The sequence below is a fragment of the Cuculus canorus genome, chromosome 9, assembly GCF_017976375.1.
Source record: "Cuculus canorus isolate bCucCan1 chromosome 9, bCucCan1.pri, whole genome shotgun sequence".
In the NCBI taxonomy this organism is placed as follows: domain Eukaryota; kingdom Metazoa; phylum Chordata; class Aves; order Cuculiformes; family Cuculidae; genus Cuculus; species Cuculus canorus.
In genome coordinates this window covers 8,699,343-8,727,291 of record NC_071409.1, presented here as the reverse complement: position 1 = coordinate 8,727,291, position 27,949 = coordinate 8,699,343, and the positions used below count along the sequence as shown (strand labels likewise).

Below are 27,949 nucleotides of genomic sequence, written 5' to 3'. Positions count from 1 at the left end.
CCCTGGCCCTGGATTCTCCACCTCAGGAAAGTTGCTGCCAAAGTTACCTGAATTTGCAAGACTTGGTGGATAAAATAATGTTGTTTATGGAGATGGAAATCAGCAAGTGATGGAGTTTTGGGAGAAGAAATTCATCAGGGAAAAGCTTCAAAGTGTGCTTGAGCCAACTCTTGTTTTTCTAATCCCTTCTACCAACAGAGGTCCTTTTGATGCTCACTAAGTGATGCTTTATCGATTGAAATGGAAATCTGTTATTTACGTTAGGGACTGACAGTTATCAAATAGGCACGTGTGATGAAAGACCTACACTTCAAGGAGTTCATCTCCAGCAGCTTAGTGGCAAAGCATTGATGGTTTTGTCCCCGGAGCCAGAGAGGTCTGAGGGTGTTCCTGAGCCCGGCCCATCTCTACTGTGTTAACCTCAGTCTAATATGTCCCTGAATTTTCCACCTTTACCAGAATGAAATCAATTACTCTTTCAGTCAGTGCAAATCCAGTGCTGTTTGAAGGGCACTTGGAAGATTTGTGAGGCATTCTGATATTTTAAGGATAAATTGCTTTCCTGCTTAGCTGGGCAATCCTTTAATTACACTGTTGGAGGCTTTGCACGGCAAGATTAGAGCATCAAAGGCAGCTAGAGCTTCAACTCGCTGCTTGGGACAGGCAACATCAGCTGGTTCTTGGAGGAGGAAGGGATACACATTCTTCTACGCCTGTATCTACCTCTGTGTAGTCAATACTCTGGATAGGGAGTCACAGCAGGTGGTGGGGAACTAAGTAACTAGAGTCAAACCAAGACAGATTTAGAAATGTCTGGTTGTAGAGTGTAGGAAAAATCTTAATCCCTGCATATTTCTATGTCAAACCCACCTTCAATATTGTGTAAGGAGTAGGTGTGAATAGAGCATGAGGAATGCAGTGCACGTGGTCTGGCTGTGGTCCTTGCACACCGACTTGTCCCAACACTCCATTGCTTCACGCTGCCCCGGAGAAGAGGGGGGAAGCCTGGGGCTCACCTCTGCAATGCATTTCCTATAGCAGTTCATCAAGCCGACAACTGAACAGGCTGGCAGTCTGCTGCTTCAGTCTCAGTCCGTAGCAGAATATGTTCCTATTTCTGTGCCAGTTTTTCTAAAGGCATTATCTATTGAGTGCATTAAGTTTTTCTTGGTGACGGAGCCAGGGATTTTTGGTGCAAATTCCACAGTCTCATGAAGAGAGAAAACATGGAAAATATTTTCTGCCACTTCCTGCAGAGTTACTTTCGGCATGCGATTGCTGGTATGCAGCTCTCCTTCCAGTTTTCCTGCAGGCTGCCGCATGGAAAATCCCCCTCTGCCCTGTTGCACGTGGCAGGGAGGAGCATGGAAGATGTGGTCGTGCTGTGATCTAGGAGTAAGTAGATCTGTGGACATCCAGGCAGTGAAGGCAGGACACAGTGCTGCAGAGAGCGTGCCGAAGGGCAGTGGGGCCAGGAGGGACCCAGGTGCGAGGGCTGCAAAGTGCTGGTGGGCACGAGGGGAGGATGTGAACTGCTCATAGCAGTTTTCTTGGCTGAATGTCAAAAGCTGTGCTGAACTGGTCAAAGAGCCAGCCTTGTTTTAAAAGAGTTTGTGTTGTTATTTAGATATAGTGTATGTTTTACTGAGTCACAGCAATATTACGGTCTAAATTAAGTCATTTGCCTGCTTGGAAAGTGCCCTAGTAATGGCTTTACAATATCCTCAGTTTTAAAATTCTTAGCTATAACTCTCCAGGGAAATCCCCAACAAACCTCTGCAAGCCTAGTTGTGAAATCATGTGGGTTTAATTGATTTCCACAGATAGATCTCCAATTTCTCATTCTATGTACTGTATAAAACATCTCCACTTACCTGTGCTGTCAGGGATGTTTGCCAGTGGTGAGATAATACACGGTTGTGGAAACAGATTTATTACTTTAAAGTTTTGAGAGCAGGAGGCAACTATATTAGTTGCTGTGATATAAAATAGTCCATACCAAAATGTTTAGGACTGCTGTGTGTTCTTTTGGGAATGTAAAAAAAGTGAAGAGCTGGGCCTAATGGCAGCTTTGTTCAGTGATTACACTATGGCTTATATTTTGCCAAGGTGAATCAAATAACCTGTTATGATGAAATATGACCATTTGTGACAGTTACAGCTTTAGTTTCAACATGTTATCGTGCATGAAATTAGTTAATAACTAATGGGTCTTTATGCTATGATAACATCTGGTTTTGGTCTTTTGGCCAACAGTTATTGGCTTTATCCCAAAAGGAAAGATGTACCTTCTCTCTGATGGGATTTTCCAGCTGCCAAGTCACAGAGCAAGCTCATTTCAGGCCTTAGATTTCTAGTTGTGAATCCAAAGTAATTCAGCGTATTTCAAAGAAGTTATTTCATACAAGTCTGCATATATATCTGATATAAAGATTTATCCTATCACCCCACGTAGAGAGATCTGTCCGTCTCCCCATTTATTGTACTGTATGAGCTGATCTTGACAATGGAAGTTTTATCTGTTATCAGGCTTAGGAAATGATGACTTCCATGATTTTTTTTGTTGTTCTCTTTCTTTCTGACTTTCCCTCAGGCATCCAAGCACTATGTCTCTAGAGGAGACCTCAGCAGCAGATATTAGGAATGGGGAAGGAGTCGCATGATATGAGTCATTAAATAGCAATAAAGAATGAAGATTATAAACTGGAGCTGTCTCAGAACAGGAACCACCTATTGTGAATTTTCAGTCTTTGTGTTTGGTAAATGTCTGCTTCTCTCTTTAAAAGGAATACTAAAAAAATGGGCTGGGGAATGGATATGGTGCACTTTCACAATTAGTAACAGCTTCAGTCTTGTCACAAAAATGACTCAAATGTCCCTGTTTCATTCCTTCCCCATTTTCACTGATCTTGGGTTTTTTGCTTACTAGATGCTAATTGCATTTGCAAGGGGAGGAAGGGCTGTATTAGCCGCTTCTTTTGACAGCCAGTTTCAGTTCCTAGAGGAAAAAAAAACCCAAAGAAACAGAAACTCCGTAAGATCTATCTATTGCAGTGGATTATTTCTGCTGCTTTGGGAAGGCTGCGATGTGGAGAGCTGCACCCAGTCCCTTGCTGGGACTGCTCGGAGGCATTTGAAATGGTGGCTGAGCTGTGTCCTGGGAGGAAAAAACACAGGTGGCTTATTTGCAAATGAACTTGAGGGGCAGTTTAGGCAGAAGCTGGGCTGCGGCAGCCTGTTTTCCAAAGTTGAGCCAATGCTGTGACAGATGCAGTACAGCCGTGTGCTGTGTGCAAGCTCTCCATCTAGCATCGTCACAGCAGACTCGGCAGTAAACACTCATTGCTGCATATCAGAATGTAAATATTTAAGGGGTCCTGTTGGACAGTAAGGTCTTTCAAGAGCCTTCTGTTTATAATTATTCACAAAAGTAAACGTTTCCTATTATACAAAGAGCATGTGGTAGGTGCGTGTGCTTAAGCACTTCACTGAAGTTACATGAAAAGCACGAGGAGCTGATGAGCTCAGCTTGCTGCTACTCATCAGGCACTCACGGTTTGGCACAGCTTTCTGTCTCCAGAGCAGTGGTCTCTGTGGGGTTGTCCTAACCCACCACTGCCCTCCTCAAGCATGAAGCTGGTTGGACTGCAGCCTCCCTGAAATGTGTTGTGATGCAGGCTGCATCTCAGGTGTGTAGCTCAACCTGCTCTCAGCAAATCATGTCCTTATTTTTTTTGGTTTCCAAGAGTTGAATGACACAGGATGCAGCTGCCTGCAGATGTTCACCTGTTGGACCACATTTTTTTATTTAGAGTACAGGTATTTGGAGAATATACTGCTTTTGATATTTTTGAGGCCAAATGAAATAATGGCTTTGTAGCTCAATTGGTGGGAATTTTGGCCTCATTTCAGGTTGTGCGAAGACTTTCCTCTGCAGAAGGATGATGTTTTTTCAGCACACCGTCACTCTTTGTTTCTAACCTTCTGGTTTAAGAAAACGGTAGTACAAAGCGCTTTCTGCATTCCAGAGCTGCTTCTTGTAGCCCCTCATGCGATGAAAGCAGAGGGAACAATAAGCTCCCAGATTGCTGACAAGAATCGTGTAGAGTTTTTCTGATGACTTTACATTGTTGGGTTTTTTTTGTTTGGTTGGTTTTTTGCAGGCACATTTGTCATGACTTTACTTTGTATCCCTGTAAATATTTCCAGCATCCCAGGCTCTGCTGAAGTGAGCAGTGTAAACATGCCTTCCAGTAGGTCCTGAACCTCTGAGGTTTTCCCACATTTGTCCCAGTGTCCCATGCAGCAACTTCTGGCTTTACAGGCAGTTCCTGATGCCCATATAGTAGTCATATCAGGGCAGGAGCCTTGCCCAGTAGCATGGATTGATACAGGATGAGTTAATGTCTTGTTGAATTAAGAATTCATTGTCTTTTCCTGCCTTGTGTTGCACTTGATAGTTGTTTATGGTCTCATAGCAAGTTACAGTAAGATGGCATTTTTTCATCTCTTTAAACTGATGTGGATGGGTTATTGAGGAGGGCTGAATATTCAGTGAATTTGATCTGTTTGGGATTTATTCAGATAGCAATATTTATCATAACAGTTCACTCTGATTAGATTTGTTAAATGTTACTAACAGCCATTTAACTTTGAGAGGAAATAAGAGTTAAAGACATGTTGGGAGGCCGGACAACAATTTGGAAAGCTAATAGTAAAAATGTGAGTAGTAATGGATATTTGACACAGTTTGATATTATAAAATCTTGTTTCTCTAGTTAAGACTCTTTATCCAAGATATTTACTTCTGCTCTCCATTCCCATATATTGTACTATCCATGAGGAAAAGGAACAGTGCAACTAACTTGGGTGATTGTAAGGAGGTTCTCACATTTTTGTAGTATTACTTGAAACTTTTCTTACTCTCTCAAGGATCAGAGATATGAGTCATACATAGAAACTAATTTTTTCCATCTTTTCCTTTATCACCTGCATGCTGTGTGGTGCCTGTGCTGAATGTGAGTGCTGCTGCTGGTGGCTGCTGCTTCAGTAAGGAAGCAAATAGGAACACAAAAATCTCTGTTGCATTTCAGTGTGGGGGAGGCAACTGAGTAAGAGGAAGCAAAGATTTTCTGATGGTACAGGGAATGCTTTGCCGTCAAAACTGTCCAGATCAGAGTGATTCGAGTTCTACTCTGATTTGGAATTATGAGGTACTGCAAGTAAATTAATAGTAATTTAATCTCCTGTGATGGTGTTGTACAAGTGTTACCATGAGGACATGCTCCCAGCTTTACAAGCTGCTGATTGCTTGCTTTGTCTTAGCTTGTGATTCCTTCTCTGTTTAAAATAGGCATATTGGCTTATGTGAAGAAACTGATTGCTTAGGTTAAAATAAATAAATAAATACAAGCTCCCCAGTGCTACAAGATCCAAAGTTACCCACCAATTACCCACTGACAAAGGATGACTGTAGGTCCCTCTCTCTGCTTGCTGCACAGAGGACATGTTGTTACAGCCAGGATCTGGAGCCGCATTTTTTTTTCACGAGAGGCAAGAGATTCATCTTTTGGAGTTGGAGGTTCTCCAGTTCACCAAGAGTGTGTTAACTGTCACTGGAGTCCCATGACCAGAGATTATATGAGGAATAAAAATGTTTCTTAGTGTGTTAGGCTGTCATATATGCAACTCCAGAATGGTTGTTTCCAAATCTGGTATATCCCAAACTGTATACTCTACGAGACTGCTTAACTGGTGGTACATAGGTGTCTGCTACAATTGTGTTTATATTTGACCACCAAGTGGCACTCCAGACCCAGCACTCTAAGAGGGGAAGAGTGTTTCTGCCATCAGGTTGCAAGGATCTAAAATACAATTATTTGCAAGTGTGCAGACACCACTGAATCGAATGGAATTGCTGAAGGTTAAATTACTATCTTCAGCATGGTTTTTATAATATCCACCTTGACATTTCGTGATCCCAGTACAATATAAATATCAAATTTGACTAGCTGTCAGGGAGCAACAAAAATAAACCAACATCTTTCCATCATTTTTACTGCAGGAAAATGGTAGGAAAATTCATAAAAAATCTGCCTTTGGCAACCAGTTATAAAAGTTTTAAAATATCAGTTGAAAATGGCATTTGGTTGTGTTGCTAGAATATTTGTTTCTCAGAAGGTGATGTTATGAAGAGTGTTGGTAGGGGAGGTAGATGTTCAGGCTGCTGCGTGCATTGCTGGATATGACCCCATTGCTGTTTGGGCAGTGCTGTTTTTTTCATCCAGCTTTAGTGTTGCTTCCAATATCCATTTTGACACTTTGAGATTGCATTGTGCTTACAGGACCAAAACCTCCCAATAGCTTGCCCAAGATCTGTTTTTTAATCAAGTGAAATTTGAATAAAACATCACATTTAATTGACCTTGTTGGCAAAACCATTTGTGGGCAACTGGCTGTATCCATGTTTTTAGATTAAGATATTATGGATCAAGCAAACCTCTGGTGTAAATCAAATTCGAGTTACTCTAAATTTGAATATGGTTCTGTGTGCTGGAATTTAGGCAATGCAATATTCAAAACATTATTCAGTGTCATAACAAATCATCCATCATACTCTGTGGATCTAGAATTGTTTATAACCATTTTTATTACCATGAACAATTTCTAGCTCATATCATAATTACTATTCCAACTATGTGACATCAATCTGATTCTCTTTTGTGAGATTAATGGGTAAGCCCAGCCTACTCTTTTCCATACAAAACAGTGAAGGCAGCTGTTGGAAAAGGAACATTAGAAATATTTCTGAATAAATGCACTTGATAGAGCTTCAGTTCCTAATGAAGATGGTATATCTCTGCAGCTAAGAAAGAATTACGATTCCCACTGGAGCATCTGTCACAGAGTTGGTTAAGTTTAATGACTTTTTTTAAAAACGAGGGAAAAGTTGGTCCCATCCACTGCAGATTGCTTCCTTGTTTCATATTATGCCTGGAGGTGTTCGCACAACCCAGTGTGGGATAAATGATTGAGGCTTCACCAACTTCTATGTGCCTACAGATTTGCCATAGCAGACCAGAGATTCAGAATTCTTTTGTATGTTTTTTTTTGACTGAAAATGCCAGTTGTATTTTCTGTTGAATTGGTATTTTCAAGAATCTTTGGTTCTTTCCAAGTTACATAAGTTTCTCTCACGAGTGGCTGTGCTCTGTATATGGGTACCTATGGGCCTGTCTTCTTGTGACTTTACATCCTCTAGACAGTATGCAAACACTTCAAGAACAAAATCTTTATATGCTTTCTGGTTTGTATTCAAGTTACGAACAAGGCCGTTATTTTCCAGGCTATTTCTTAATTGAGATAAAATTAAACTTTATTAGATGAAGTTGCAGTGTTTATACAGGGTTTTTATACTGTATTATGAGCTGCGTCCTTAATGATTGATAACTGTAATCATTTTGGAAGTGTGATGTTCCTTTTTCATCATAGTAAGACTATAAATAAAGCTTAACAGCAGTGCAGCAGAAATAGTTTATCCTTTAAAGGCTTAAGATGGGAAGCCATTCTTTATTTTTATCTTAAATGAAGAAAAAGCTTTTTATTTTCTTTCTAAGTAGTAGTGGACTGTCATGGGAAAATGTATGACTAATTTCTCTCGAGTTTATGTTCCTGAACTTGATTTCCAGTGAGGATTTAGGGGTTGCAAGAGGCATTCATGAAGTTAAGCCAAGCATTTGGGAACATTTAGTACTCCATTCATGTAACCGGTGGACTGCTTCACTTCTTTATCATGAGTTTCCATTGGTGGTGTCTGATAGTTACACAACAGGAACATGCATTTGCATTTTAGCATTTACTGTATGTAGGTTATAAGTTGCTCAACTGTTATATGCTTTGATCAGTCTGGATTTGGTTTGTTTATTTTTTGAAACAAACAAGCAAGCAAAAAATCTGATTCCCTGCCCCTGATCTGGTAGAGGTACTCAGACTCCAGAAGCACCTCTGAAGGAGCAAGGGCTGCACCAGCCTGTATGCCAGTGACTGAGGAGTTCTGCCAGCTGGTGCTGGGAAACAGGACAACAATGCGTGAACCCCATCTCTTTCTATTTGGGAGACCACCCTGCTCACCACTCAGGAGAGACAGGGGGAATACAGGGTCACTCTTACTTCAATCGAGTTTGGGTGAAGTTGGCAGCGCAATGGGGTGCAAGGGAGCATGTGGGTGGTCAGAGTTGGTCTCCCTGCCTCCATCTCTGCCTGGGGTAGTACTCCCTGCTGTCACCATCATCCCCAACAGGCCAGCCCGTGGTGGTTAGAAATGTGTAGATTGTGACTGGGAGCTGGGATGGAGGTCACACTCGCACTACAGCTGTACCAATGCTACAGTGATGGTAAGCACTTTATCTAACCTCTTGGGATTTCCAGATGTTGTTGGCTGCTTTGTTTAAATATACAATGTCCTTTCCTCTTCCTTCTCTTCCTCTGTCAGCCTAGAGATCACGCATGCCTTGCACAAGAACTCCTCTGCACGTAACTCTCTAATCAGTCCAAGCAAGTGTGTCATCTTCATATGACCATGAGCTTTCTCTTTCTAATAGCCTTGATCATGCCGGAAGACTTTATAAGCTAGCAGACTGGATTTTGATCCTTTTCTGTTTTGTTTTTGGTGCAACACAGCTGTTACAACAGTCTCTCAGCTACGTTAGGGACAAGCACAGCTATTTGTCTTGGCTCCTGGTTTTTATTCACCATATGGCACCACAGCTTCTCTCTAGTCTGTTACGGGAAGTGCTGTAGTAGTCCCGTGTTTCCCAGCGTGACATTGATGTACTACCGCACTGTGCATAAACCTGGTCTGTCAGGCATCTAGTTGTATGTATGGAACAGATTTCCACACTGAAAACAGTTTATGAAGCCTTTCTTAGGTTCTTTTTGTCAGGTCTCTGTGAGCTTTCCAGATTTGCATTTCAGTCCAAGTCCTTTGATGCAAGTGGCCATGGACTGTGCAGCTGAAGAAGGAGGTGAAGGAATAGACATTAAAAAGGTTTCATCATTAAAAAGCAGGGATTGCTTCAAATGACAGACATCAAGAGGCAGCACAACAGACTCTGCTGACCTCCACGTTTCCGCTTTCTGTGCTCTATTTCAGAAGGAAAAATCATATTTCTTTCTTCCGCTTCACAAATGCTGGTGACCAAGGGCAGAGCAGGTTGAAGTCCAAACAACCTTGGTCCTAGGCAATGGGTAGAAAGGACTTCAAGGGAGTATGAAATACTTCAGATAGACGTCTGTTTGGCAACTAAGCATTCAACCAGAGCCACAGCTTTGCCGTTGCTTCAGGTTGTTTTACTGGCTAACTTATCTTGCTTATGATAGATCAAACAAGACCATATCATAGGACTCATAAAGCTTTTGGAAAAGCTTTACTAGTGCTGTTGCTGAGGATAGGACTGTTTGTTTTTCTTCCGTGGCATTTGCGAGCGGCAGTTACTTAATGTGTGTTACCAGTGCTCCCAGCTCTGTCCTTGGTTTTCTCCCTGGCCCGGGTATCCTGACCAGCTTTTACACCTTTTCTTGTTCAAGGGTGTTAAAATCACATTTTTCAGCTGTTGCTCTTTTGCATGAAGTCTGTCTGAGGGAAGCGGGGAGGAACACTGCTGTGCTCTGTTGCCAAGGCGCACAGTAAATTTACATGGGCTAACACAGAGGAATGGAAAGCCTAAATTTATTTTTGCTTTGTGACCTTGAAAAGCTCCTTCTGTCTGATGCTTTGCTGTCAAAGAGTCGGACGCCAGTCGATGTTTTCTATTAAAAAACCCCAAACAGTAATTTCTTATTAACTTCAAGTTGATCATCTGTTTGGAAAAGGTAAGAACAATAGCTCCTTTTAACCAGGAATTCAGTGGGCCTTAAGAGTAGGAGGTGTTTGGTTTTCTGGCAGTGCTCTGTGTGTGATAATGACCTTCAGGTGTGAATAGGGCTTTGCTCATCTGAGAATCATCTCTTGAGAAGTGCATATGAAGTAGAAGAAACTGGGATTATAAGTCTGCATTCTTTAACAGGTTTTGTAATGATCAAGGAGAGTGACTGTACACGTATTTAAGTCAAGGTCTATAAATGCTGTGAAAGCTGCTGTGTGGCTTTATCCGTCTATGTGGAAATATTTGTGTTAGCCTTTTGTTGATTCTTGCAGAATTTTTCCAAGTCTAAGATGATGATTGTGCAATCTGGCTAAGCCTAGAGCTTTATCTCCTCTTCCACACTTGCAGGACACCCTTGGATACAAATTTCTTTTCTTTTACAGTGTGCATGTTTACTTCATTTTCATTTCAAAAAAAGTAGATGTCTGAAGGCGGAAGCTTAGTTGCTGGAATTGGAGAACATAAGCAAGATGAAACCTGTTCGTGCCATTGCACCCTTGGTGTAATTAGCTAAAATGCAACTTCTTGGTTATACCTGACATTGTGTTGTATAAGAGTTTTAAATGTTGGAAAGTGTGAAGGACATTATGCCTTCTTTGCCTGAAGCATAAAAGGAAATATTTTCCTTTTAAAAAGAGACTCCAGAGCAGTCTTTGCTCTACATCAAAGAGAAATGTTTGGTTTCATGTCTTCCAGTTTGTAATGCAAGTCCAAACCCAATCTATAAGTAGTAGCCAAAGTGATTTTTCCCTTCTTTCACGTTCTCACTTGCTCAAACTAATCATGCTGATTATGTCTTTCTTTAAAGTGCAAAAGCCTTATATAATGGAGAGCAAATTTTGCTTTGGCACGTGTTACCGTGCCGTCATCCCCTTGGACCACCTCCAGGAGAGCACAGGTGGCAGTTCTGCTGGGATCTCACAGCTTCTCTGTTTTTATTAGCCTTTCTGGCTGGTATGCTCTGTGGTGTGATCCACCCCAAGATGGACTTCCTTTGGACCACTCCATGAAATTTCTTCTCTTCACCTTCTAGAATTTCTTCCCAATATGTCAAATGAAAAATGTCTGGGTAAACCTTTCAGTGTTCATTCTCGTCATTGGTTTATGAACAGAGTAACTCCATTTGAGTGGCTATAAGGAGCCTAGGAATGTCTTTATGGATCATCCAGGGACATCCCTGCACTTCCTTGTGAAAGGTGTACTCTAATTTGTGATCTGCCCTGGAAATATCTGCATATCCAGCAAGAGCTTTCTCAGTTCTTGTGTCATGGCTCTTTCCATGTTCCACAAATTTCCAGCCTTCCCTATGTAAAGTTTCCGCTTGCTGTGGTTTTCAGAGCTCCCAATCTGTCTGTCTGTGTCCTGAGCAGATGCAGCTCTCACCTGTTCCATTGCCAGGCTGGTGTGGGTAGTGCTGGTTCGGCACTTGTCCATTGCCAGGACTGCAATTTCCTGGGAGACAAGGAAGAAAACAGAGCAAATGGCAGGCAGGAAAGAAGGCAGATGAAAGAAAGCGGTGAAGTTTTGTTGCTTCATCAATACCTCTTCTTTGTATTTGCTGCTTCTTGGGTGTTCATGCAGCCAGGACCTGCTCTGCAAATGAGTGGGAGTATAGCAGTGTGGTGGTGTAAAGGCAGTGCTCCCCCATGCTGTTGGTTGACACCTCCCCTAATGGCACTGTGCTGTGAACGAGACAGTGTCCTGAGAGCTGCAATAATTCGAAAACTGTGTCTCTTTTTGCAGGGGTAGCACTCCGAGTGTGGCTGCTAGAGCCTCATTTCCATTAATTGTGCTGCTCCCTCATAAATTGCCCTTGCAGTTTCCTTTAGTAATACTGTTCATGACCTCCTCTTCTAAACACCGGATTTGGGGTCTACAGAGACATGTAGGCAACTGATATTGATATCTTAATGATATAGCTTGCTAAATACTTATTTGAGAAGAAGGTGTTAAAAATAATTCAATGGAAGTATTTTGTAGTCTATATATGTGTATCATATCCTGCCAGAACAGCATGGTGTCCCTTTCTGCATGCAGATAGAAAACTGTCTGTGTGCACTGCTGAACAATTTGAGGTCTTAAGAACCTAAGGCTATGACAGGCGTTACGATATGAAGCATTAATGCCATATCTGGGCGATAGCGAGTTCACCTCGAGAAGAGCTGTGTTCCAATTCACTGATGAACGTTATGGGATCTTGCTGCCGTAGGAGGGACTGCCTCGTTCACGCTATGGCTGTTTTAAATGTGCAGATTTTTGTAATCTCTCTTTGGTGCTTCTGTGAGAAGGGAGAAGCAGTTGTTTTGTACCTACATATATTTTTAAATGAAAATAAAACCCTTACTGATATCAAAACGTAAGGACAAATTATAGTCTATGTTGCCTGCGATACTACTTGGTTTTCAGGGGGAGATTAACCTCTATTTAATCTTTTTCCCCTTTGGGAAAGAACAGGTAAACAAGATTCTCCAAAGAACCATAAAGTGCTCGCTGCCCTTGCCTGGAGTAAGAAATACTGCAGGGAGGGGTTTGCTGTTTTTTTTTTTCTGGCGATTTTTTTGGAGAATTTCCTGTAGAGGCAGGATGTGTTTTTGTTCCTAAGATCCACTCACAGGAATAGCTAGGTTGGCCTGTTCAGGTTTGAATTTTGCATACTTGGCTTAAACGTTAATGCTGTCCGTGCACTGTAGTTAAAGAATCTTCTATTTGGTTTTGGCCCAGCAAGAGATACCAGCTTGTTTTGATGTGGAAGCAGCAGAAGGAAAAGGGTGGAAGGCTAAAGACTTGGTAGGGGACAAATAGTGTAGCATGTGCTTTTACTGTAAATATCTATATTTTTAGCATAAAGTAAATCTAAAGTAAAATCTATGTTACTCAAAATGCTGTTTTCTCTCTATTGTGCTGTCATATTTAAACCTAAAATGCATAATTAAACGTAAAATATGTTATATTCTATTTAAAAATACTTAACCAAAATAGTAACAGCTTTGGTAGGAAACCAGAATATTAGACACTTAGCAAGAGCTCTAATCCTGTGAGTGAAAGAACAACCGTGTCTCATACCAGCATTGTATCAGGCTCCCTAGGAATGAACGCTTTGACTTTTCTTGCTTCAATCTGGATGGGGAAAGCTACAGTATTTTAAAAGACAAGTAATTCCTCATTTGTCAATGCACGCACTGATCTTTCTTGCCAAATTTCTGTCTGTGCTTCTCGATACTGAGAGCGGTCAGCTTTACTTAAAATGCTCAACACGTGTTACTGTCTGAGCTCTTCTGAAAATCTCCCTCTCAGTATCTCAATTCAAAGTCAGAGACCACTCTAAACCCATGGGCTTTCTTGAAATGCCTTGAAATATTTGGTTCCTGCTGTTTGGGGAAGAGAAACCTTCCCCTGTGGCAGTTTATTCCAGTCTTTGCCGTTGCCTTGTCAGTTTGAACCCTGCTTCTGTATTCTTCCCCTTCTGTCTAATCTGGAAAAGTGCAGGAGAAAGTGTCATGCGCTGGTTGGAGTCGTAGCTTGGTACAGTCAAGAACTATTAAGTTCTTTAAAAGATATGCTTAATCTTGTAGATAATTTTAATAACTTTACGGAAAACTGAAAGCGTAGAATTATGATAAATGGCTAAGACTAAGAATTTACTCATCACAGAGATGTGAAATGCGTTGTTAATGGAAAGTGCTTGAGTAATTGTTTATATAGAAAACAATCATCAGACTTCTGAGATTTTTACCAGATATATTTATATATATCTATATATATATTTATATATAGGAGCAACCTTTTAAATACAGGTGGCAGTTTTTGTTGGCTGAGAACAGGAACGCTGGGGCTTTTTTATAATGTTATTGATTATTAAATTTTTAAGTGCAGGTATTTATTGTTGCACAAAGACAAGCATTGAGACAAACAGTGAAAAGTTTGTTTGTTTCTGTCATAAGTAGTTTCTCTTTTCTTCCTTCAGTCCCTAAAATTTGCACTGGTTTGTCCTTCATCAACAGAACAACAGCAGGACTGTTCAATACAGATTTTGTCTTTGCAAAGTCAACTTCAGGGCTAGTGGAACTATGAAAATGAATTTTCTGCCCTTTGTAAAAGCCATGACCTCTGTAATACCGGAGAGATGAACTGTGGATATGAAAGGAGCTCCTCGGAGTATTGCTGTGCAACTGATGTGAATAGATTGGGTCTGACCTGCAGCCATCTGGATTGTACGAGGGACAAGCTGCTATAATAGATGATCTAAATTGCAGCAGTGATAAGTAGAGCTGTCCCCAGAGAAGAGGACCTTTGCTCTCCTCCTCTTCTTTTCTCCAGACAGTCCTCTGCTTTGGAGAGCCACCTTCCAGTCTCTCCACACCAAGGCTTGTTCTTTCCTTTCATCTCGGCTGAAATTTACACCCTGGAAGTCTCCACTGCTTGATTTTTGTTCCAGATGGTTAAGAACTGTGCTTTCTGGCTCCTACACACGCTTATTGCCTTTGAGCTGAAATATGTGCCAAGAGGATGGGTTGGAGGCAGTGTAGCTGTTTTTGGAGAGATTCACAGGTGATTAAATTAGCTATGATTAAATTAGCCAGAAAATTATGGAGATTCCCGTTGTGTCACTGTAAAACACCTCTCTCTGGCCAGAGAAATTCCCAGGAAGTGAACCTCTCTGGAGCCCAGGTAGCCTGCATGAAAACCCGATTCACTGGATGCTCACAGTGGCTAAGGACCATTTTGAGATATTTCTGTGCTGGTTGGAACATTGTCCAAATAGAAAATAACTGTATTAAAGGCACGGGCAAGCATGAAATCCATTGTGAAAACAGGACTTTGGAAGCACTGTGAACTGTGGCTGTGGGATTGAATTAAAAACTGTGTGGCACCGTTATCTTCCATCATTATACTCTATGGGACAGAGTGGCTATTTAAGAATCTTTTGTTTAGTCTGCTAACATACTGTTGCATTGTTGTTGGGAAATTTCTGGTTAAACTTTAACGTAGTCTTACAGACCTTACAGGCAGTGATATTGTATTCTTTCTATCTATGCAGAGCCTCTGTTGCCACAGCCCTGATCCAGAATTTGATAACACGAACAAACGAACAAAAATGATAAATTAGGCATATTTATTGATGAAGGGCTCATTTAGCAAGAAAAAGTGTTGTTTAATTATATTTTCTTCTCAATAATGCATTTAGTGCTTTTCATTAAGTTGAAATATAAAAGGTCTGTTTTTCATTCGGTGTAAGAGCTCTGTCCCAGTGTAGACACTGTATTTCTTCTTCTCCAGACGTTGAATAAAACTTTTCCTTGAGATGCTGAAGCTGGTGAGTTTGGAACAAATCTCTGAGGGCTTTTCTAAGTCAAGGAACTCATTTGACATAGTGATCCATGAAGGAGATGTAAAACTAATGTCTGAGTACCTTAATAGGAGACTTGGCGGATGCAAGTATAGTTAAATATATATGGGGGTGATATTTCTGTGCTCCCCTGTTCTCTTCAGGGAATTAATTTCATTTGCAGTGTGTGGTGGATAGCAGAAGCAGTGAGTGTTGCCATTTCTGGGAATCTGTCCTGTGTGTGGTTTGTTTAATAATTTTTGGGGTTTTTCTGAATGAATGTTACTGGTCTTGGGACACTTAGGGAGGAAGAACTGAAATGGTTTAGTTGGCAGTATTTTTTTTCTCTTCCTGCGATGTAGGCCTGACGCTGCTATTGAAATACAAACACTATTTGTAGCCATCTTCAGTGGTCCCTGAAGCTGGCTCCCTTCCCTTTTGCTCTTAATTTCAGGTGGTGTCAGGTTGTACCAGGAAGCAAGTGCAGTTGAGATGTTTGATCTCCAGAACTGAACATCTTAGTAACGTGGGCTTTGTTCAATTTTACTGCTTGGCATGTTCTTTTCAAAGGAAGAAATAAAGGAGAAATATAAGGATCTTGTGGGGAATGCTCAGAGAGAAGGGAACCCTGAGGGCAGATATCTTAGCCCTAAAAGTTTCTGAGAAATATACACTCTCCATGGTTTTCTGGGAGTTCTGCTGTGTCCAAAGTGTTGGAGGATATGTAAAATGCACATGCCTCAGTGCAAACGGTGGCTTAAGTTCTATAGCCATTCCCATACTTGCCTTTTGTATGCTTCATTACAAACAATTGGAGAAGTTTTTGTAGGGCTGGTGCCAAAGTGAGCTTTCTGTGGTTTGGAAAGGAAGGGGAGCAAAGTAACAGCAAAAAGACTGCTCTCCCCTTGTATCCCTGGGCTCCTTCCCTCTGCTATGAGACAATAGCTGCGAGGAGCACAGGACCAAAAAGCTTTCCAAAACATGAGTTGCTTACTCAGATTTCCATGCTCAGTTTCAACGTCATGTAAGTGTAGGAAAAAAGTTTTTGTGTACTTTGAACATAAATGTGAAGGTAGATGTCCTTTTGGGAGGAGATCATGATTATACAAACTTATACCACTTTCTGCTGCCAGAAGGGACGTTCTCAATGTGAAAGTTTTGAGGTAGCAGCAGAGAGGTTTTGGAAGGACTTTTGTGTGAAGGAAAGTCCAAATAATTACAGTTACTGACTGCAGTGCAAGTTGGTTTTCTTCTCACTTCCTGGGCTGTCTCCAACATCTCCTTTCACCCTGGGAGGACTCCTGAAGGACAATGGGAAATGAACCGGTATATCCAAGAATTAATTTCATACCAGTGGTAACTGGACACAGAGGAAGGAAATTATGTGAGGCAGTGAAAGGAGAAAAGGAGGAAAGTGATCTAAATAGCAACATAGAGAAAATATTTGGGAAAAAGAGTAATCATCAGCTTATACGGTAGGGTGCCCAGCAGCCCTGCTGAGGCTGGGTACGATCGATGTATTTGTTCATTCAGTTATGTCTTGTACTACGTATTAAAATTGCTGCTGGAATTAAATTGATTTCTTGAACTTTAAATAGTGCAGCGTGTAAACTTTCTACTCACATGAAGACTCAAGCTAGTTGCAGTTTGCCAGTTCTCTTGATTTCATTTCAGGCTCATCCCTGCAAGCCAAACCACAAAAAGAGTTTCCTTTCCAGTGGAAAATGAAATGCAAGAGGTGATCCATTTGTTGCTAGCAGGAGGTTGCAGAGAGCAGACCTGGCTCTTGCTAAAGCTGTGTTTGGGCCTGGTTAACCATTTTGCTAATAAGACTTCTGTTTGCTGGATGTAAGTTAGATGCTCTTAGGTCTGAGAACAGTAGTTTATAAAGAGGCATGTTGAGCAGCAGCCTGATGTAACAAAAGGTAAAAAGCTCAGACTGTTGCGTTTCTCAGGGTTTTGTTTCCAAAGGAGAGCTCTGCTTGCAGCCTTTTTCATGCTGCACTGGCTATTTGGCCTGTGGAGCCAGTAGGCTTTTTCTTGATTGCTTTTGTTCTTCTTAGAACTTACAAATTAAGCCATCAAGGGAAAATCTTTTATCTTCCAGTACGCTTATTTACTAAATCTTCCCAAATGTTAATGTTTTTTTTTCTCCTCTCTTTTCCCCGGCGGTGTTGGTTGGTGTTGGTGATGGGGCTGTTTGCGTGGGGTAAGGAGGGCTCCACTCCTGGGGGCGTTCAGCAGAAGCTGATGTACCCTCCTCCGCATCCCGAGCACTGTCAATGGGAGGACTGGGGTTTTGTTTGCCTGGGAAGAGGGGCTCTGGGATGTCTGTGTGCTCTTGGGTGTCTCACTCAGAGTTGAGACAGGATCTTAGAGATGTGCCTCATAATTGACATCCAATGTCCACTTTCTCCGGAGCCACAGTGGCTGAGGAATTAGAGGTCCTTTGTAGTGAGCGCTGCCCTCGGTTAGAAAAGCCCCACGCCTGAGATCCTGCTCTGACAGAGGCAGGACTGAGCCTTGGGACACCCATCCTGGCCCGTGGTAACTCATCTGTCTGCCTGTTGCCATGTTGAAGGGCTTTCCTGGGCCAGCTCAGACGCAAGAGTCGGACTGTCACTATGTTTTTCTTTGTATTGGAGATGAGCATTTTTGAAGAAAAGGCATATTCACAGTGCCCGAGCTCTTTCTTCTTCACTTGCTTACAGCTGCCTGAAAGCACAGAGGCTGTAACACAGGAATAATGATGGGTTAAAAATAATGACTACTCTTGTGTCCTTTAAAGGGATTTAGTTGGTGAGCTGAGTTATACCTAGAGTGGCTGCCCCGTGCTATCACTTTATACCTTACTTGTGCATTGAACCCTTCCTGGAACTGAGCTGAGACAGGATCTGCTGCATCATCGCAGCTGGGAAACACATGGCAAAATAAAGGCACCTGCGAAGGGCTGCTGCGAGCACGGCTGTGGGTATGGACGGACGAATGGACGGAGGGAAGGAGCAGCAGCTGCCCAGCAGTTGTTTTTCTAAAGGAGTTCTGAAGATGTAAAGAGTTGAATGCATTTCTTGCTGGGTTTGTTTATTATTTTTGTTTTCAAGGGGGAATTTTAGCATTGTTTTATGACTTGTGTTCAACTTTGTTCCCACTAAAGCAGTCAGATGCTGGCTGTTGGCTTTAATCATAAAAAGCTGCTGAAACTCTCAGCTTTTTCTGGAGCTACTTTTTGATTCCTTGGAATAAATCAGACTAACTACTGGTCTCTTTTTCCCACCCTCCTAAACTGAAGGGCAGCCATCGGAGTCAGTGGTTATTTTCCATTAAATGGTTGCCCAGGTCAGTCTGTTCTCCCTCTCAATTTCTTCTCCAAAATAAAACAGTTGTTCACATATTTCTGTGTGCTGAAGAGCCCTGCAGTTCCCACAAAGACCCTCGTGTTTGTGCTGCAAAGGCTTTGGCTGGATGGTGGGCAGTGTGGATGAGGAAGCAGTGACAGGCAGAAGGAAACTGTGCAGCCTTTTTCCTTAACTAAGTGAGTTTGTGGGGTCTTAAGCAAATGTTGCTTGAATGGAGTTCATGGTATTTGTTCAGTGATCCAGTGGAATGTCTAGGATATTTTTGTTTTTCCTCTGGAGCCAAAAAGCAGTTTTTGGCTCTAAATCCCAAAGCCACCAGCCTGAAGCAGAATCATTTGCCTGAGGGTGAGGATAGCCAAGCTGCTGCGGTGGTGTGGTGAGCTGGGCACCCTGGCTAACACGGACCACTCTCTCTGTGCTAGCAGCTGGATGTGTTAATTAAAGACATTATAAATGATTCTACAGGTAAATTTGCTTTTACTGAGATGAAAGATGTGCTGCGACTGACTGAGCTGCTGGGCAGCCCACTGCAGGTCTGTCCAGCTCATATTCCAGCTCCACTGGGGATGAAAAAAATCCAGTTTCAGAGCTCAAAGCTGTGCTGTTCTCCAGTGAGCCTTGACCCTCCCTGGCTGCCCAGTGTGGAAGGCGCCATGGGTTTTGTGCAACTCTCTGCCAGCCGCCTTGTCTCCTGGCCAGCTTTACAAATGCTGCGCTGCGTCTTCTCGCCCTGCGGGACCAGCAGACGCCCTGGTGGGTCCTACCAGTCTGCCCAGGGCTCTTGTCAGGGAGTCCCTCCAAAGCTTTGCCACCCGCCCTTTGTGAGGGATAGGAGGGTAACCTGCTGTGTGAAGGGAAGGCATTCCAGGTGGCAGTGGCTGTGGGCAAATATGTCCTTTTAATCTTATTTTTTTCCGATATATAATTTGTTTTTGTCTCTGAACTAAAATAGGTCATGTTTGGAATCCACCATTGCCATATCTAATGCAATCTTCTGATGCCTTTTGGAGGGTACGGAGCTGCGTCCACATAGCTCTACACGTCACCAAGCCCAGTGTTGGGTGCTGTGACTGGCTGCTGTGTCTGCCTGGCACAGGGAGGTCCAAGCGCAGATCTTCTGAGTGACAGCTTCTCACAGTGTTTTCTAGACCTGGTAATGATATGCAGATTGAACTGGCTTTGTTCTGACCTGACGATACTTGCATGCAGGCTGGGTGAAGCTTAGGCTTTCTTGTGCTGCCTGTGCTTTTGTATTGCTAACGTGAATAGCATCTATGTGTTTATCTGTGTTACAGTGATAACTCATAACAAGACATGCATGCATCCTTCCAAAGCTGTTTTTGACTGCTCCTTTCTTCACGTCTCCCCTGTAATCTTTCTAAATACTTCTATGAGTTTACTCAGTCTTTAGGCTGGTTCTTCTTTCTTGGCTGGGACAAGATGACGGTTTACTTGTTGACGGGAGGATCTATACCTGTGCATCCTGACACAGACCTTTCCAATCCATTTTTCATTCCTACACTCTCTGAAGTTGCCACAGGAGAAATTCTTCTGATTTCAGGAAGAAAATGTCTCATTACCTTTGCTTGCCTCACCTTTAAGTGAGGAATATCTTACTGTCTCAAATCACATAACCAGCTGCAGCTAGATCCAATTTGAAGCTAAAAGAACATTTATTCTAAAATACAGCAAAAGAAACAGCTATAAGATTCAAGATTCTCTAGAGCATCCTCTGATGGCTGCAGGTATGGAGAGTAAATGCCTGCTGGCTCAAGTTTGGTGCTCTACGTGTTTAATTTTTTTCATTTTCTTTGCTAATATTGTTGACAAAGACCGTCATTATCCACTGTGGAAGAAATATTTATGCTAAAGAAATAACTAAGTAGTGTTTTTTTCCGTGTGCTCTTTTGATCATGGTCTTGAATAGCCAGAGAGTCCAGAGACCCATGTGTGTTCCCATGCCAGACTCCTGTGCCAAGAGAGCATCTGCCCTTCTTGGAACAAAGATAGTCTATGGATTTGGGATAGGAAACAGGAAGAAGAAGAATTTGTGCCACCTAAGTTGTGCCCAATTGAGGCTTATGAGTTAGGAGCAGTATGGACTTATGGTCCATAGGGAAGTCAGATCTGAAGTCAGATCCACATATGCAGGAGCTAAGCTGTTCTTTGTCTTATATGAGCTGCAAGTAAACAATGTGAGGTCAAGGAAAATAAATCAATATGGAAAGTAAAACCCTTTATTACTTCTGACAAATTGTGCTGTACTAGCAGCTACCATAGATATCTTCACTTCTATATTGCTTCTTTCAAAGCTGGTAGGCTCTTGAGCCTTGTTGTTGGAAGATATTTTCACTGTACGTTACTGGACTGAAGGGGCTGAAAACAACAATGTCAAAATACTCAGAACAGTGCATGAAAGATGACATTGATTAATTTTCCTGTTCTTTAACATGAGACATCTCTACATGTCAGCTGGCTGTAGCTGTGTTATGAGAGGGCAAAGGCTCAGCATTTTTCCGTTGAGGACAGTTTTGTCAGATACTGACACTGGTGTTGGCAACTCTCTAGGGTGAAATAAGGAGGTCTTCGAAGCATCTTGGCTTTTGCTAATGGTTTGAATGTTTGAAAGCACAGAAGTACTGAAACCAGCAGTGTATTTTATGTCATGCTGGGTGACAGTGGCTTGCCAGGGAGTGGAGGATCAGATGGAAAATGCCAGTTTGCCGTAGACAGACTGGAAAGAATGCGTATGATCTCTAATATGCACAAGAAGTTGTTGCAAGTGTATCTTGCAGAAGTCCATGGGAAAGATGGAACACACAAAATAGGGGACTGAAAGTGCTGTAAAGAAATGTATTCCTACTCCTGGAAGAAGATATGGTATGAAATGCCTTTAATGCGTAGAGTTAACACAGTGGCATTGAGTTGACTTTTCCATTCCTTTACTTACTTAAAATGCAGTGTCCAAAACAAGCAAAGCCTGCAACAGTGTGATCGTAATTTATACGTTAGAACGATTCTGTGGCTACTCTGCCTTGTGCTGAGGCTAGAATGCAGCTGCTGGCCTTGTTCTTGTATAGGATGACACTTGCTATAGGACATGCTATACTATCACAAATAAATCATTTTCCTGGACTGATGTTTGCTGCCAAGTGACCTCTGCCCAGTGTTTCGGAGGAAAGAAAAGCATCATTCAGTGCTGGTGAACTCTGGCTGGTGGTTGGAGCTGTATTATCACAGAAATTACTTTCAGCCTGAGCTGTGGCTATTGCTAGTCCTTGACAAGGACTGCTATCTAGTTAGTAAAGCTAGGCAGTTGATTCTGTTCAGGCACTTCCTCAGGATGTGTCTGTACCTGTAATAATAATAATAATAATAATAATAATAATATCTTTCTGTGCTCATCATATCTGGTACTTAATGAGTATTAAGGATGACTTTATTTTCCTGCTGGCTTCACACTGATGAGACACCATCAGTTTTAATGAAAAAGACCACCACTGGGAATTTTTGCCTCAAAATCATTTTGTTCTCCATCTGATAATGGAAAGAATAATCTGTTCTTTTATTTTTGATTGGCAAACTTGGAAATCTGAAAGGAAGATGTTGTTGTACTATAATAGTTTTACTGGGATTATGTGTGTGTGGTCAGCAGTTTCTGGGCATTTAAATAAAGGTGGATGTGTTGTGAGATCGGATGAGGCAAGAACCAAAATGCAGGGAGCACTGCTTGTGGAATAACCTTGTAGCTGAGAGCTCAGGGAGAGGTGCCCTATAGATCAACCTTTTGCTGGTTTTAGTTCATGCTGGTACTGTCCCTGAGATCATGCAAATGTTAATATATAAGATATTAAGCTGGCCAGCTTCCTATGGATTAATGTGTAATGGGTAATATGTGGATAATATTTAATCATGTAGACAACTTTGTTCCGAACAAGATGCTGCCTTTTTTTTTGTGTCAAATATTCAGGTCTTTTACCTGCCCCTTTATTCCTATTTTGTATTTAGCAGGGGACTATGAAGCAATCTGTCTTCACTAAGAACTTTGATAATGCCTGTATCTCAACTAGGGAAAAACTGATCATTTGTTTGAAAAGGAACAAAAAATAACAATATTAGTAGGTGTTGGTGTTTCTGTGCAAGGCATGGTACAGGAGAGCCTCTAAAGCAGAGGGGTTTTTTATTTTCTCTCCTGTCAACTCCTTGTTGTAATGTCTAAGCACTTTATAAATATTTATGAATGTATCCTCAAAGGAAAATGAAATTTATGTAATGGAGATGCAAAGTGTTGTTAAAGGAAGCAACTTTCTAAAGGTTCCTACACAGTCATACTGTGACAGAACTGGGACAGTAAATCAGACCATTACATCCCGTTTCAGTAAACAAGCCATCATCTCATCCTTCTTATTAGTTATTTTTGCTTTGTCTGCTTTCAGAGTAATTCACTGCTTTTCTTTGTGAAATACAAATACTTTATTTGTAAGGAAACACATTATTTTTTGGTAACTTCACACTCGGGCAGGCCGTGCATGGATTGATGGCCAACAGGGGCTTGCAGTTAGTGGCAGGGAAGGAACAGAGAGAACATTAAACTCAATTTATACTCCCGTGTGACAACCCGCTTTGGTCTTGCTCCTCAGCTGCCACAGGTATCTGGAGCATCGCTTGGGAGTTGTCTGTGCTGAGAAGCTGATGTGCTGTGTGCTGGAGGCAGATTTGCTGCACCAAACTGAGCAGCACTAACTGCCTGGGAAGACCCCTAATAATACTTACTATCGGGATGTAGCTGCCTTTGCTTTCCTCTCGTCCCCTACTCCTCACACCGTTGCGGCAGTCAACAGCTTCCTCTTGCAGACAAACCTGTAATGAAAGAAGTCCCTTCATTTACTGTGGATTTGGGCTCTGCACTAACGAGAGCTGCTTGGCTCTGCGTGCTTCGAGTGATACCAGTCTTCTCTGAACAGCGGCCGGGGGGGCTAAATACTGCAACAGTGGCAGCATCTCTCCTGCAGCCGGGGATCCAAACTGTATTTTGGCAGTGACAAAGTGCATGAGCAAGAGGCTAATTCTCTAGTCCTCGGGGTTTAAAGGCTTTGTGCAAATCTCTTTGAAGTCAGTGAAGGACTTCTATTACTGCGATGGGCTTTGAATCTAACCCCAAACGCACAGTTCATTTCCAGTGTGTGTTAGTCTTTTGTTAGCTGGCTTGTGAGTATGAAATCGTCCTGAGTGAACCTTTGGAGAACATATTGAATATGCAAATTGGTACATTGTTCTCGATCTTTTCAAAGGAATATGACTGTAGCTATATGTTGAAATACCCCCCAGTATGTTGCAGATACATTCCTCTTTGGTCTTGCATATGCTGTTTGTATGTCTTTTAGTTGGCACTATCAGTTCTGAGGCTTTCTTTTAAGTTATTCTACAGTACTTTAGCGTAGTCAATCCTCATCACTAATGAAATACGATAAAGCAGAACACTGGTAGGTCTTGCCTTGTTAACTGTTTCGCTGTTGTGTTTTGCACTGTTCCAAAACCCATAAAGCTTTATAAAATTTAACATATTCCCCAGTCCTAAGTATGAATATTTATAGGGAAAGAATGAAACTTCCCAATTTGAAATGTAAGTGTTATGAAATCGCTTTTTTGGCAGGCATGATTAAGTCACACGGACTTCCAATAACATTTTGTAAGCTTTTTCCTTAATTATGGCTTAATTTACGTCTCTGAGTTTTACAAAACCTATGAAGCTTGCAGCAAAATATTTTTCTTGTGGAAAATTTTGTTTGCCTGGGATGCCAATCCTGTCTTCCTTTCGGGTGTGATTTTTTTTTAAATGTGTTTAAATGTGGAAATCCCATATTTTTTCTTTTCATTTCTTAAAGCATATACAAAGTAAAAATAGCTGGTACTGTGTGTTTAATACAGAATTTTGAAGAAGTTTGTTTGGAAAATGTATGTGATTACTTTTTTCTCCAAACGCCTTGAGTAGAATGTAGACGAGGTTATAAGATGTCAAGCAAGAAGCACAATTTTCTGTCTCAAGCAATTACTGCTGCAGGAGACAAATTAGAAACAATTTTGCTTTCATATTTTGTTCTTTAATGCACCATTCTCACAACAGCAATAAATAGAATAATAGACATAATTGTATTTATGCAGTGTTGATCTGTCTTTTTTAGAGAAAGCCTCTTTTCCCGGATAAAATAATCCATTTAGCTGTAAGTGGAAGAAAACCTCCTTAGCAGCTGCACTGACTTAGGGGAATGTTTTTCCACAGATTTAATACAGAATTTTGGTATGGACCTCTCAGCGAATTTGATTTTTGGTGAACAAAATACAGTAAGGGCACTAAAGATACCTTGCTTCCCTGTACAGATTGGATAACAGGATATTTACTCATAAGAGCTAGACAGAAAAGCACAGAGATTATATGGTTAAACTAAGGTAGATTTATTATTACTTTTTTTCAGCCAGCATATTTTCTTAAGTTGATGTAATAGATGTCTCAGCCCTGCTCTAAGATAGAGTTTTGAATACCTTTGAGCTAATCCTTGCTTAATACAAACAGCAGAAGTAGTGGAAAACCAGGATCATTTTGGAACAAAAACTATTCAAACAGTTTAAAATCTTCTGCCGTGATCATACTTTTATGTCCTCCTGCAGCCTTGCATTATCACACTGCGAATGTCTCAGCCTCCCTAATATTAATATTAATGTTTGAAATATGATACGAATAAATAAACTGAATAGAGAAAAAAAGAGAAGTGGTCAGTATCACAGCTACCTGGGTCATGCTCCACTGGCGCTTAGACTTGCTAATGGGAACTTAGAGGTGCAGTGTTCGACTTTAATGCTGGGCGGCTGAAGAGAGTGAAATCCCTTGAAATTAAAAAAATGAACATTTTTAACATCTGAGTTTGAAAAAAACACAAATGTGTGGAAAGCAATTTGAAAACCATTTTACTGAAGATGTTGGGGAAATTGGGCACTTTGGGAGGGGGTTGCTTTTATATTCCAGGCACAGGAAAGTTCCCTGGGCTGGCAGAAAGCAATGTTGGAGTCTACTGTCTGTGTTTCATCTATCTTTATTCTTCTTTGCAGGTTACATACTTGGGTAAGGTTTCCACAACAGGGATGCAATTTTTGTCAGGCTGCACAGAGAAACCAGTCATTGAATTATGGAAGAAGCACACGCTTGCCAGGGAGGATATTTACCCAGCCAATGCCCTTCTGGAAATTCGCCCTTTCCAAGTCTGGTTGCATCATCTGGACCTCAAAGGCGAGGCGACAGTCCACATGGATACCTTTCAGGTAGCACGTATAGCCTACTGCACTGCTGACCACAACGTCAGTCCAAACATCTTTGCTTGGGTCTACAGGGAGATCAATGATGACTTGTCCTACCAGATGGACTGCCATGCTGTAGAGTGTGAGAGCAAGCTGGAGGCCAAGAAGCTGGCCCATGCCATGATGGAGGCCTTCAAGAAGACTTTTCACAGCATGAAAAGCGATGGCCGGATCCACAGGAACAGCTCGTCGGAGGAAATGTCTCATGAATTTGAGTCTGACGATGGCTGACTGGACTCATTCACGCTTCAGCAAAGGCAGAAATGGCCTAGGGAATAAGAGCTGATAGATGAATAAGCACCGATTGAAACTGGGGAATGAAAAGACTGCCAAACACTTGACTGACCAGCTTTTTTAATCAAAAGAGCAATTCAGTACCTACAGATATGCATCATAAAAGTAATTACATTACATTGAATTCTGCTGCTGTTATAAAAGTGAGAAAAAAGCTCCCTCCCCTATCTCTCTCACCCACCTATCACTGTCTTTTTCTTGCCTGTAGTTCAGGTGCATACCATGAAGTAGATTCATTCCTGTTTGTCTTATAAGACTGGTCAGGCGATTTTATTACTTGCTTCTCTGGCATTTCTAGCTGGAGGCTGATGCTGATGCACAAGAGCAAGTAGACCTGGAAAGCCCTAATGGTTCCCGAAGAATGTTTCGCCGTGATGCATCACAAAAATCCTTTGACCGTGTGTAGGCTAAGGCAGCCAAACATAGCCTCTTAGACTAATGGCCTGGCATTCTGCAGTTAATTCACATTTCACAGATTAAAAATCAAAAGATGCTTGTATGTACACATTATATCATATGCTATCCTTTATTTTATTCATTGTACCTATTTTCTTAATATACTGCTGCCACACCTTTCACCCAGCACCAGTAGCTGCAGTTTCAGGCTATATACTGCAGGATACCAAAAAAAAGTGGGCAAAACCCACTCACCGTGGCTTAGGGGTACAGTGAGCCAGCACCACTGTCTGTGCATTTTCCAACCATGATGTGCTTTGCAGGAGGGGGCCCGCTGGTAAGAGTTGAGGGATGCTTGAGTCTGTCAGTGTTTGAACTGTGACTTCTCGTCAACCTCAGGTCTGAAGTGACGTAAGCATGGTAGCTTCATCTCTGTGTTACCAGTCTCCTCGTTGCTGGTTGAGTAACCCTGGTGGGATGGAGCCGGTACTGCCTCGTGGCACAGCCAGGGCTGTGTTTCTATAAAGATGAAAGGAAATGGTCCTTTAGGAGTCAGTTTTGAACATCTGTTCTGATTGAGAAGCTCATGTTAAAGATTCCCATATATCCCCTTGTTCGCAGATATACAGTCATGTCTTTCTTAAATGCAGATGTTTAATAAAACTCAAATAAAAGGAAAAATTTGTTTCACTTGATGTTTTTTAAGGCCGAGAGCAGATCAATACTTTGCAAGTAAAGCTGCTCCTTTATACAATTTTGTTTGTAATTATGGTAATGTTAGGGGCACTAGGGCACCTTACAGAAGCCTTAAAATAAAGCTAATTGAAGCAGATAACTCGATGTCTGTGTTTTGTGGGTCTGTGTGTTTGTATGTGAGAATTTGTGTGAGTCCCGTATTAAAGCATGTAGACTGATCATGGAGACTTGTTGAGGAGGGCCCACACCTCTTGGAAACATGCTTGTTGCTTTACAGTGTATGTAAATGATTCTCCAGCGTAAATGCATTCATACTTTAATAAAAAAAATAATGTTTGAGTTAAAGCTTGGGAGTTTTAAGCAGTCTTTCCAATGCAAACTCTGTAGTTTTGTTTCATGTGTGTGGGTTCCGTGGTCGGTTGGTTTAGTGGAATGAAAATGTTTATTATTGTTTTTTCTATTTAGCATTACATCTGTCTCCAGGGCAATCACCTTTAATAGTTTAAAATGATTTTCTTCTAAATAGTTGAGGTAAGTTATTGCTATGAGGGTGGGTTTTTTTTATATATATATGCTTTGCTCTATGTGGACAGACATGATTTATAATT

The 27,949-nt window shown here is 41.6% G+C and overlaps 1 protein-coding gene across 2 annotated transcripts in view; it reads left to right on the top strand.

Moving 5' to 3' along the window:
* PID1 (phosphotyrosine interaction domain containing 1) overlaps positions 1 to 27,637 on the top strand; it is an 87,433-nt gene extending 59,796 nt beyond the window's left edge. Inside the window, exon 2 of one of the 2 annotated variants that reach the window (XM_054074978.1) lies at positions 25,710 to 27,637. In XM_054074978.1, the coding sequence (XP_053930953.1) occupies positions 25,710 to 26,186 (477 nt within the window). In that variant the 3' untranslated portion in view covers positions 26,187 to 27,637. The remainder of the gene's footprint in view (positions 1 to 25,709) is intronic. The other variant, XM_054074977.1, reaches the window with a different exon arrangement.
* Positions 27,638 to 27,949: the final 312 nt, after the last annotated feature.